The sequence below is a fragment of the Salmo trutta genome, chromosome 4, assembly GCF_901001165.1.
Source record: "Salmo trutta chromosome 4, fSalTru1.1, whole genome shotgun sequence".
NCBI lineage: Eukaryota > Metazoa > Chordata > Actinopteri > Salmoniformes > Salmonidae > Salmo > Salmo trutta.
The window spans coordinates 15,277,111-15,289,181 of record NC_042960.1 but is presented as its reverse complement, the minus strand read 5'-3'; the positions used below and the strand labels follow the sequence as shown (position 1 = coordinate 15,289,181).

General features: G+C 39.7%; 2 protein-coding genes across 5 annotated transcripts in view; both read left to right on the top strand.

The window, feature by feature from the left end:
* The first annotated feature begins 6,096 nt into the window (after nt 1-6,096).
* Nucleotides 6,097-12,071, top strand: part of LOC115191884 (E3 ubiquitin-protein ligase TRIM39-like) — a 7,919-nt gene continuing 1,944 nt past the window's right edge. Inside the window, exons 1-2 of one of the 4 annotated variants that reach the window (XM_029749881.1) lie at nt 6,097-6,263; nt 6,666-7,192. In XM_029749881.1, coding sequence (XP_029605741.1) covers nt 6,668-7,192 — 525 coding nt within the window. In that variant the 5' untranslated portion in view covers nt 6,097-6,263; nt 6,666-6,667. Of the gene's footprint in view, nt 6,264-6,665; nt 9,520-11,601; nt 11,741-12,071 lie in introns of those variants that run through there. The other 3 variants (XM_029749883.1, XM_029749884.1, XM_029749880.1) reach the window with 3 other exon arrangements.
* The window catches only part of LOC115191886 (E3 ubiquitin-protein ligase TRIM39-like), a 25,232-nt gene continuing 24,824 nt past the window's right edge, over nt 11,664-12,071 (top strand). Inside the window, exon 1 of the mRNA XM_029749887.1 lies at nt 11,664-11,740. The gene's annotated coding sequence lies outside the window, so the exon portion shown is untranslated. The remainder of the gene's footprint in view (nt 11,741-12,071) is intronic.

Genomic DNA, 12,071 nt, shown 5'->3' with positions numbered 1-12,071 from the left:
TAAGGCAACACAGGCTATACAGGAAACAACCACCCACAAAACACAAGGGAAACAAACACAACTAAATATGGCCTCCAATTAGAGACAACGACAACCAGCTGCCTCTAATTGGAGGTCATTGCCAAAAACCCAACGTAGAAATATAAAACATAGAACCTAAACCAAAAACACCAAAACAAACACCCCCTGCTACGCCCTGACCAAACTACAATGACAAATAACCCCTTTTACTGGTCAGGACGTGACAAAATGAAACACTAGCCACTTTAATAATGTCTCCGTATCTTGCATTACCCATCTCATATGTAAATACTGTACTCCATGATATTCTACGGTATCTTAGGCACTTTAATTGTTTGTAAATATTGCATCACCCACATCATATGTACAGGGAGGGAAAAAAGTATTTGATCCCCTGCTGATTTTGTACGTTTGCCCACTGACAAAGAAATGATCAGTCTATAATTTTAATAGTAGGTTTATTTGAACAGTGAGAGACAGAATAACAACAAAAAAATCCAGAAAAACACATGTCACAAATGTTATAAATTGATTTGCATTTTAATGAGAGAAATAAGTATTTGACCCCCTCTCAATCAGAAAGATTTCTGGCTCCCAGGTGTCTTTTATACAGGTAATGAGCTGAAATTAGGAGCACACTCTTAAAGGGAGTGCTCCTAATCTCAGCTTGTTACCTGTATAAAAGACACCTGTCCACAGACGCAATCAATCAGATTCCAAACTCTCCACCATGGCCAAGACCAAAGAGCTCCCCAAGGATTTCAGGGACAAGATTGTAGACCTACACAAGGCTGGAATGGACTACAAGACCATCGTCAAGCAGCTTGGTGAGAAGGTGACAACAGTTGGCGCGATTATTCGCAAATGGGAGAAACACAAAAGAACTGTCAATCTCCCCCGGCATGGGGCTCCATGCAAGATCTCACCTCGTGGAGTTGCAATGATCATGAGAACGGTGAGGAATCAGCCAGAACCACACAGGAGGATCTTGTCAATGATCTCAAGGCAGCTGGAGTGGCCTAGCCAGTCTCCAGACCTTTAATCCCATAGAAAATCTGTGGAGGGAGCTGAAGGTTTGAGTTGTCAAACGTCAGCCTCGAAACCTTAATGACTTGGAGAAGATCTGCAAAGAGGAGTGGGACAAAATCCCTCCTGAGATGTGTGCAAACCTGGTGGCCAACTACAGGAAACGTCTGACCTCTGTGATTGCCAACAAGGGTTTTGCCACCAAGTACTAAGTCATGTTTTGCAGAGGGGTCAAAAACTTATTTCCCTCATTAAAATGCAAATCAATTTATAACATTTTTGACATGAGTTTTTCTGCATTTTTTTGTTGTCATTCTGTCTCTCACTGTTCAAATAAACCTACCATTAAAATTATAGACTGATCATTTCTTTGTCAGTGGGCAAACGTACAAAATCAGCAGGGGATCAAATACTTTTTTCCCTCACTGTACATACTTTATTCAATACTACGCCACTGTATCTTAGTCCAATGCCGCTCTGACATACACTACCGTTCAAAGTTTGGGGTCTCTTAGAAATGTCTTTGTTTTTGAAAGAAAAACACATTTTTGTCCATTAAAATAACATCAAATTGTTAATGTTGTAAATGACTGGAAACGGCAGAATTTGTATGGAATATCTACATTGGCGTACAGAGGCCCATTATCAGCAACCATCACTCCTGTGTTCCAGTGGCACATTGTGTTAGCTATTCTAGGTTTATCATTTTAAAAGGCGAATTGATCATAAGAAAACCCTTTTGCAATTATGTTAGCACAGCTGAAAACTGTTGTCCTGATTAAAGAAGCAAATAAACTGTCCATCTTTGGACTAGTTGAGTATCTGGAGCATCAGCATTTGTGGGTTCGATTACAGGCTCAAAATGGTCAGAAACAATTATCTTTCTTCTGAAACTTGTCAGTCTATTCTTGTTCAGAGAAATGAAGGCTATTCCATGCGAGAAATTGCCAAGAAACTGAAGATCTCGTACAATGCTGTGTACTACTCCCTTCACAGAACAGCTTCATTAAATGGTACCCTCAAAACACCAGTCTCAACATCAACAGTGAGGAGGTAACTCTGGGATGCTGTTCCCGGAGTTCCTTTGTCCAGTGTCTGTGTTCTTTTGCCCATCTTAATATTTTCTTTTTATTGGCCAGTCTGAGATATGGCTTTTTCTTTGCAACTCTGCATAGAAAGCCAGCATCCCAGAGATGCCTCTTCACTGTTGACGTTGAGACTGGTGTTTTGCGGGTACTATTTAATGAAGCTGCCAGTTGAGGACTTGTGAGGCGTCTGTTTCTCAAACCAGACACTCTAATGTACTTGTCCTTTTGCTCAGTTGTGCACCGGGGCCTCCCACTCCTCTTTATATTCTGGTTAGAGCCAGTTTGAGCTGTTCTGTGAAGGGAGTAGTACACAGCGTTGTACGAGATCTTCAGTTTCTTGGCAATTTCTTGGAATAGCCTTTATTTTTCAGAGCAAGAATAGACTGACGAGTTTCAGAAGAAAGTACTTTGTTTCTGGACATTTTGAGCCTGTAATCGAACCCACAAATGCTAAAGCTCCAGATACTCAACTAGTCTAAAGAAAGCCACTTGTATTGCTTCTTTAATCAGGACAACAGTTTTCAGCTGTGCTAACATAATTGCAAAAGGGTTTTCTAATGATCAATTAGCCTTTTAAAATTAAAAACTTTGATTAGCTAACACAACGTGCCATTGGAACATGGGAGTAATGGTTGCTGATAATGGGCCTCTGTTCGCCTGTGTAGATATTCCATAAAAAACAAACCTTTTCCAGCTACAATAGTCATTTACAACATTAACAATGTCTGCACTGTATTTTTGATCAATTTGATGTTATTTTAAAGGATAGAAAATGTGCTTTTCTTTAAAAAATAAGGACATTTCTAAGTGACCCCAAACCTTTGAATGGTAGTGTATATGTATTCATTCTTAATCCATAACTTACTTAGATTTACGTGTATTTTGGGTATATGTTGTGAAGCTGTTAGATATTCATTGTTAGATATTACTGCACTGTCGGAGCTAGAAGCACAAGCATTTTCGCTACACACGCAATAACATCTGCTAAACCCGAGTATGTGACCAATACATTTGATTTGATTTGAAGGGCGATAGTCCAGTGTCACTTTGATTATGTCTGCACATCATGGTTCACCAGCAGCCCCAAACATCTAAAGAATAAGCTACCAGCTAAACAAGCTTGTAATAACTGTACTTAAACTCCCCCCTCATACTCATCTAGAGGTTGTATCTATGTAATGTGTCTGTATCTAAGCAATGTGTCTGTATCTATGCAATGCGTCTTTATCTACGCAATGTGTCTGTATCTCTGTAATGTGTCTGTATCTCTGTAATGTGTCTGTATCTATGTAATTGTATATGTATCTATGTAAAAAAATTAAAAATAAATAGGGACCACAATGGAAATACTGCACGACCCTGACTTTATTGTTCAATCCCAGTCACTTAAGAAAATCTTTGTGTATACAAGGATATTTTTTTACTGACAAATATAATCAATCTGATCTCTGCAGCGTCCAATTGATGAATGGAAAGAGACATCTGTTACAAAAAAACATTTTTGTTATGACATTCAGAGATTGCCAAGCCAAACCTTCAATACCGGTTAAGCCTACAAGGTAGGAAGGGATGTATTTTCTGTTTGTCGAGATTGACATAGTCTATTTAATGTGGTGTTGAAAATGCAAACCATGATGTAGAAGTGCCCAAAGTTGGTATGCTTTGTTTATTGGTTGTGTGGTGCACAGTAGCTGTGTGTGGGTAAAATCACCGGGGAAGCCAGAAAAACAGCCATATTACAACCTATGTGTTGTGTTAATTGCGTTATTTGCTCAATAATGTTTGATCATATGCCTTGCCACCATGATATATAGATCTAAGGCCGAGACAATAAGAAGACACAGTGGCAGAATGAATTCAAACAAACCTTTGTTTCATCACAAAACCGGAGAGCAACCTTTGTCCAGTGAAGTCCCCAAAGCATATTGCATGGAACAAACAGTTACATGACCTACAGCAAGTTAGCATTTCTGACATTTTCGGACCACTAATGATTTAGAACCACGGAGAGTTACCGCAAGACGCAAAGACAACAGGAGCTGCCTCCACTATTCCAGCACCATTTCAACTTCAACGTTTCAACATCATCTTATGCTTAGTCTAATTCAGTGACAACTAAAAGATACCAAAAACAATTTAGTCCAATTAAGGTAAGCTAAATATGATGTGGTTGTCCATGGTTCTAATTTCTGTATGTGTTTATGTGTGTATGTCCAGAAACTCCAATGCCATCCTCACTTTCATGGAGATGAAATGGTTTATCACTCTGTCATACAGTAGACACATTGTTTTTTGTTGTCCTAGGCTACTTGGCTACAATGCTTGCTCGCTAGTTTAACTTAATTTCATGGGCAACGTTAGCTAGTTACAGTAACATTAGCCTTCTACATCAAGTTACATATTGAACTTCCATCCTCTCAGGCCAGGGGCACTATGTATGTATTTATGGTTGGATCAGAATCGCCATTAAAATCAGTGTCCAGTATGGAGAATGAAGTAACACCACAAGTCCAAATCCCTGTCTCCATCCATGGTTAATTTAGGAAAGAGACAATTTTATCTAGCTAGCTAGCCACCGGAGGACAACAACACAAAGAGATGCAAGAATTCAAGTTGTTTCTGTCAATGACGTATGCTCTCGATGCGATTGGAGAGAAGCCAAATCCAAACCAGCTTCTATTGACACTTTTTTTTGGTGCGCCAGGACCATTCACAGTTGAGCTCACTCAGTTTAGCACTGATTTAGCACTGACATACTTTTTTATCAACTGAAGCCAAATGCTCGCTGGCTTCCCTTGCATTCAATGCTATGGGCGGCAACAATGTTATACTCTTTTGGACCAGACAGCATCAGATAGATGGCCTACACATACTGAGACAGAGCGACGCTGTTTCGCTCGTGCGGATGTTTCTCCGGTGAGATACATTCAGCCTCTTGCGAATTGAAGGAAAATTAGGAAACTAAGAGAGACGATAGATCAATTATTTTATATGTTTTCATTTTTCTCTTGGTCCATGAATATATTAATACAGAATTACAATCTCATGATGCAGTAATGACCCAATGTTGCCACGATTTAGGGATTTACGGCCTGTACAGGTCTGGAACGATGCACCCATTTGATTGTATTTTAACCAAAGCTCAAGATCACAGTCTTGGCATTGTAAAGGACCATAACTGTATTACCATTATTGCTCTTTGTTTTTGTTGTCAATTGTCTGTCAGTGTTGTTTTATCTGTTGCTTATGGATGCTGTGTGGTTAGTCTGCCACCAAGTGGCATGTTTTATGTCCTACAGATATATTTTTTAAACTCCAATAAAATATATGAAAGAGACAAACTTAGTAAGCAGTAATGATCCAATGTGGCCAAAATTTAGGGATTGTCAGTTGTGATCATGCATTGCCTTTAATATAAGACAACCTCAATATTTGTAGGACCTGCATTTCATTGGACACTTCTTCAGGCACCACAAGCAGCAGATGCAGGCTTTCAGCATACAGCGAGTACAGGCATTTTCCTACAAACAGTAAAGACATTGTGCATTTTCTCCTTTCACCCATTGTCTGGCTTGACTTGATAAACTGGTAGTTGGTATAAGTCAAAGTGAGTATGTTTAAAGGCACAATCTGTGAAATGTCTTGCTTCTTAATGAATGGTAAAATCTAACAAGACTGCCACTACTTTTTCATTCCAATGTGGAATTAGAATTCTGTTGTTGTTGTCTGAAAACCTTCAATACACCTGCAATAGGTCCTTGTTTCACATTTCTGATTCACACTTATTCTTCCTAAATCTGTGAAACAATTATAACACTCCTGTTTAAACTGCTAACCATGTTTGTATTGAGAAGCTAAAACAATGCATCAAGAATGAAGAGAGAGCAGCCATGTGAAGGGTTAATTCTGTTCCAGAGCACAGAGCAACACTGGGTGGGGAGGAGCAGGTTGATGTCACTTTGCTAAAGTGAAACATAAGTTACTAAACATGCTGTATGTCACACACATGAATAAACTCTTAAACTCTTCAGAAATCTCTCTTAAACCGCTACACAGCTTCCTATGTTTTTTAAACTACTGAAAATACTAGAGAGAAATCTGAGAACACGCCCACACTCTTTTACACAGGCACAGGTGAGTAGAGATTTACAAGGATTGGTGAAGAAATACTACTGTGTACATTTATTTTAATCTGCTGTTTTGTTTATCTACGGTACCTATGTTAAACTATATTTATAAAATTTTTAAAATGATACTGTATGTAGTACGGCTAAATAACTTTAATCAAGATTGGTTAATGTCTCTTAATGCCGTGTTGACAATGACACTGAAACTATAGACAGCTGACCAATTCCAAAAATGGAATAGTCTCCATTAAAAACATAAATATTGTATTAATGACTGATTGATTATAATCTGGAGCTGGAGTCAATTATTAATTTGATCTGAAGGTTTGCTGCAATTTGCTAAATGAAAACGTTGAACTTTAACTATGCTTTACAGTTTCGACTTTGTTCTCTCTCTCTCTAGATATGGCTTCATCCAGCATTCTACTTTCTGAAGAGCAGTTCCTATGCTCCATCTGTCTGGATGTGTTCACTGAGCCAGTCACCACTTCATGTGGACACAACTTCTGCATGGTCTGTATCACAAAGTACTGGGATAGCAAGGACCTGTACCAATGTCCACTGTGTAAGGAGAAGTTCTACAGACAACCTGTGTTTCGTGTTAACACAACGTTCAGAGAGGTTGTAGAGAATTATAGAAAGATGAGGGACAGAAGTAAACATGAGTCCCCTGCCACACCTGGAAAAGTGCCCTGTGACGTCTGCACTGGGACGAAGCGCAAGGCCCTGAAGTCTTGCCTGGTGTGTCAGACCTCTTACTGTGAGACTCACCTGGAGCCTCATCAGATAGCCCCACCCTTAAAGAGACACAAACTGATCGACCCTGTGGAGAACCTGGAAGACAGGATGTGTAAGAAGCATGACAGACTCCTGGAGCTGTTCTGCAGGACTGACCAGACATGTGTGTGTCAGTTCTGCACTGAGGGAGACCACAAGACTCATGACACTGTCCCTATAGAGGAAGAGTGTGGAGAGAGGAAGGCTCAGCTGGGGAAAACTGAAGCAGAACTGCAGGAAATTATCCAGGAGCGACTGAAGAAGGTTAAAGACATCAAACTCTCAGTAGATCTCAGCAAGAGATATGCAGAGAGGGAAATAGCAGAGAGCGTGCAGGTCTTCACTGCTCTGGTTCGCTCCGTTGAGAAAAGTCAGGTTGAGCTTCTTAAAGTGATTGAGGAGAAGCAGAAAGCAGTAGAGAGGAAGGCAGAAGGGCTCATTAAAGATCTGGAGCAGGAAATCACTGAGCTAAAGAGGAGAAGCACTGATCTGAAGCAGCTCTCACAGACTGAGGACCACCTCCAACTTCTCCAGAGCTTCCTATCTCTAGTGTGCACCCCTCAACCCACCAAGGACTGGTCTGAGATCAGTGTTCACAGTGATCTGTGTGTGGGGACTGTGAGGAGAGCTGTATCCCAGATGGAAGAAGCACTGAGTAAAGAGATGGAGAAGCTGCCTGAAGTCAAACTGCAGAGGATTCAGCAGTATGCAGTGGATGTGACTCTGGACCCTGATACAGCACATCCCAAACTCATCCTGTCTGAGGATGGGAAACAAGTAAGACGTGGAAACACACCACAGAATCTTCCTCCCAATTCAAAAAGGTTTGATGGTCATCGGTTTGTCCTTGGAAAGAATGGCTTCTCCTCAGGAAGATTTTACTATGAGGTGACGGTTAAGGGGAAGACTAGATGGAATTTAGGAGTGGCCAGAGAGTCCACTGACAGGAAGGGGAAAATCAAAATGAGAACTGAGGATGGACTCTGGACTGTGTCCTGGATCTATGAGAATGTGTACAAAGCTGGTACCTCCCCCCCTGTCCTCCTCTCCCTGAGAGAGAAGCCCCAGAATGTGGGGTTATTTGTGGACTATGAGGAGGGTCTGGTCTCCTTTTATGATGTGGAGGCCAGGTCTCATATCTACTCTTTCACTGGCTGCACCTTTACAGAGAAACTCTTTCCATTCTTTGGCCCCTCTGATAATGATGATGGTCAAAACTCAGCCCCTCTCATCATCTCTCCTGTCAATCACACACACTGATTCAACGATGGAGAAGGACCAGATAATCAACTAATTACATTCACAAATCATTGAATATATCAGTTTAGAAATTATCATATTTAGCCAGTTTACATGACACATGATTAGAATTTCCATGGATGTCCTCTGTAATCTCATCATCAAACGAAAATTGAATCTTCTTTACTCAGTTAGGGACAGATTGAGTATTACTTGTGAAGGGGTCATCCAAAATATGGGAGGTTTGTCAAACATTTTTTATTGCTTTGGAGAGGGTTGTGTGGGCTTTGGGGGTTACAGGGGAGGGTAGTGTATTTTTTCCCGGGTTTACATTCACCATTCTGCTCGTATTTTCCCTACAAACAGTGGCTTGACTTACTTTTGATATTACCCTAATAAAGTTTAGAAATATTTGGGGAAGTTTTGGTATGGTGTAGCTATTATTAAGCCTTAGCTACTGCAGGCCTGTGATATGAAGGCAGTGCCCCCCTGTGCTCCAGCTGACTCCGACAGTTGAACTTGAGGTGAGGGAGACAGTTTCAGGCCTACCAGAGTTACTCCATTAATCTACCAATATAATGCTCATCATTATACAAAATATTCAGCTTGAAAGCCTATAAATTTGCCCCCCTTCTGAGTGTCTATATCCGTGTAGCAGATGCCGTAGCCATCTGCCATAAAAAAAAATGCATGTCAGTGTCGTAGCATGCCACCAGCATATCTCTCTCTGGGGTTAGGCCTAAGCTTATTTTCCTATATAGATGCTACGTGTATATATATATATATATATATATATATATATATTTATTTAAATGTTAATATCATACAGTGGACACCTAAGCCTATCAGCCTTTGCAATGCCCTGATACATTTAGTAATCAAATCTCTGACAGCTGAACCGTAAGGTGGACAACTATTTTTTTAGGAAAGTACCCCCCCAAAAATAAAAAATGAATTGGCTATAAAGTTTTGCATATGCCACACATCGAAACACAATAAATAGTGTTCTGTAAATTGTTATAGTCTGGTTTTAATTACACGTAAATATGATTTAATTAGCCAACTTTCCTCATTTATTGAAGGCGCTGGCTGTCCAGGTTGGATTTTAATGCATATAGATGTTACATTTCTCAAATGTCTGGTAAATTAAACATTTTCCTGTCATGTTGTCCAGCGCCAGAAATGGCACATTGAAAAAGGTTTTAGAATAAATTCAAACAAACCTTTGTTTCATCACAAAACCGGAGAGAAACCTTTGTCCAGTGAAGTCCCCAAAGCATATTGCATGGAACAAACAGTTACATGACCTACAGCAAGTTAGCATTTCTGACATTTTCGGACCACTAATGATTTAGAACCACGGAGAGTTACCGCAAGACGCAAAGACAACAGGAGCTGCCTCCACTATTCCAGCACCATTTCAACTTCAACGTTTCAACATCATCTTATGCTTAGTCTAATTCAGTGACAACTAAAAGATACCAAAAACAATTTAGTCCAATTAAGGTAAGCTAAATATGATGTGGCTGTCCATGGTTCTAATTTCTGTATGTGTTTATGTGTGTATGTCCAGAAACTCCAATGCCATCCTCACTTTCATAGAGATGAAATGGTTTATCACTCTGTCATACAGTACACACGTTGTTTTTTGTTGTCCTAAGCTACTTGGCTACAATGCTTGCTCGCTAGTTTAACTTAATTTCATGGGCAACGTTAGCTAGTTAAAGTAACATTAGCCTTCTACATCAAGCTACATATTGAACTTCCATCCTCTCAGGCCAGGGGCACTATGTATGTATTTATGGTTGGATCAGAATCGCCATTAAAATCAGTGTCCAGTATGGAGAATGAAGTAACACCACAAGTCCAAATCCCTGTCTCCATCCATGGTTAATTTAGGAAAGAGACAAATTTATCTAACTAGCTAGCCACCGATGGACAACAACACAAAGAGATGCAAGAATTCAAGTTGTTTCTGTCAATGACATATGCTCTCGATGCGATTGGAGAGAAGCCAAATCCAAACCAGCTTCTATTGACACTTTTTTTTGGCGCTCCAGGACCATTCACAGTTGAGCTCACTCAGTTTAGCTCTGATTGGCTATTATTTCATACTTTTCTCATCAACTGAGGCCAAATGCTCGCTGGCTTCCCTTGCATTCAATGCTATGGGCGGCAACAATGTTATACTCTTTTGGACCGGACAGCATCAGATAGATGGCCTACACATACTGAGACAGAGCGACGCTGTTTCGCTCGTGCGGATGTTTCTCCAGTGAGATACATTCAGCCTCTTGCGAATTGAATGAAAATTATGAAACTAAGAGAGACGATAGATCAATTATTTTATGTTTTCATTTTTCTCTTGGTCCATGAATATATTAATACAGAATTACAATCTCATGATGCAGTAATGACCCAATGTTGCCACGATTTAGGGATTTACGGCCTGTACAGGTCTGGAACGATGCACCCATTTGATTGTATTTTAACCAAAGCTCAAGATCACAGTCTTGGCATCGTAAAGGACCATAACTGTATTACCATTATTGCTCTTAGTTTTTGTTGTCAATTGTCTGTCAGTGTTGTTTTATCTGTTGTTGCTTATGGATGCTGTGTGGGTTGTCTGCCACCAAGTGGCATGTTTTGTTATGTCCTGCAGATTTGTTTTTTAAACTCCAATAAAATATATGAAAGAGACAAACTCAATATTGCCACAATTTAGGGATTGTCAGTGATGATCATGCATTGCCTTTAACACAAAACAACCTCAATATTTGTAGGACCTGCATTTCATTAGACACTTCTTCAGGCACCACAAGCAGCAGATGCAGTTTTTCAGCATACAGCGAGCACAGGCATTTTCCTACAAACAGTAAAGACATTGTGCATTTTCTCCTTTCACCCATTGTCTGGCTTGACTTGATAAACTGGTAGTTGGTATAAGTCAAAGTGAGTATGTTTAAAGGCACAATCTGTGAAATTTCTTGCTTCTTAATGAATGGTAAAATCTAACAAGACAGCCACTACTTTTTCATTCCAATGTGGAATTAGAATTCTGTTGTTGATGTCTGAAAACCTTCCATAAACCTGCAATAGGTCCTTGTTTCACATTTCTGATTCACACTTCTACCTAGATCAGTAAAAAAACAATTATAACACTCGTGTTTAAACTGTTCAACCCTGGTTGTATTGAGAAGGTAAAACAATATATCAGCCATGTGAAGGGTTAATTCTGTTCCAGAGCAGCACTGGGTGGGGAGGAGACTGCTGATGTCACTTTGCTAAAGTGAAACTGAAGTTGCTAGACATGTTGTACGTTGCACACATGAATAAACTATTTCAAACTCTAAACTATTTCAAATCTCTCTTAAACGGCTACACAGCCTCATGTTTTTTAAACTACAGTAAATACTAGAGCAAAATCTGAGAACACGCCCACACTTTTTTACACAAACACGGGTGAGTAGAGATTTACAACGATCGGTGAAGAAGTATTACCTTGAATATTTATTTTATGGTAGTCTCCTGCTTTCTTCATCTACAGTACCTATGTTTAACTATATTTAGTACATTGTCAAATTAATACTGTATGTAGTACGGTTAAACAACTTTAATCAAGATTGGTTAATGTCTCTTAATGCCGTGTTGACAATGACACTGAAACTATTGACAGCTGACCAATTCCAGGAAATGGAATAGGCTCCGTTAAAAACATAAATATTGTATTAATGACTGATTGATTATATTCTGGAGCTGGAGTCTATTATTATTTTGATCTGAAGGTTTGCGG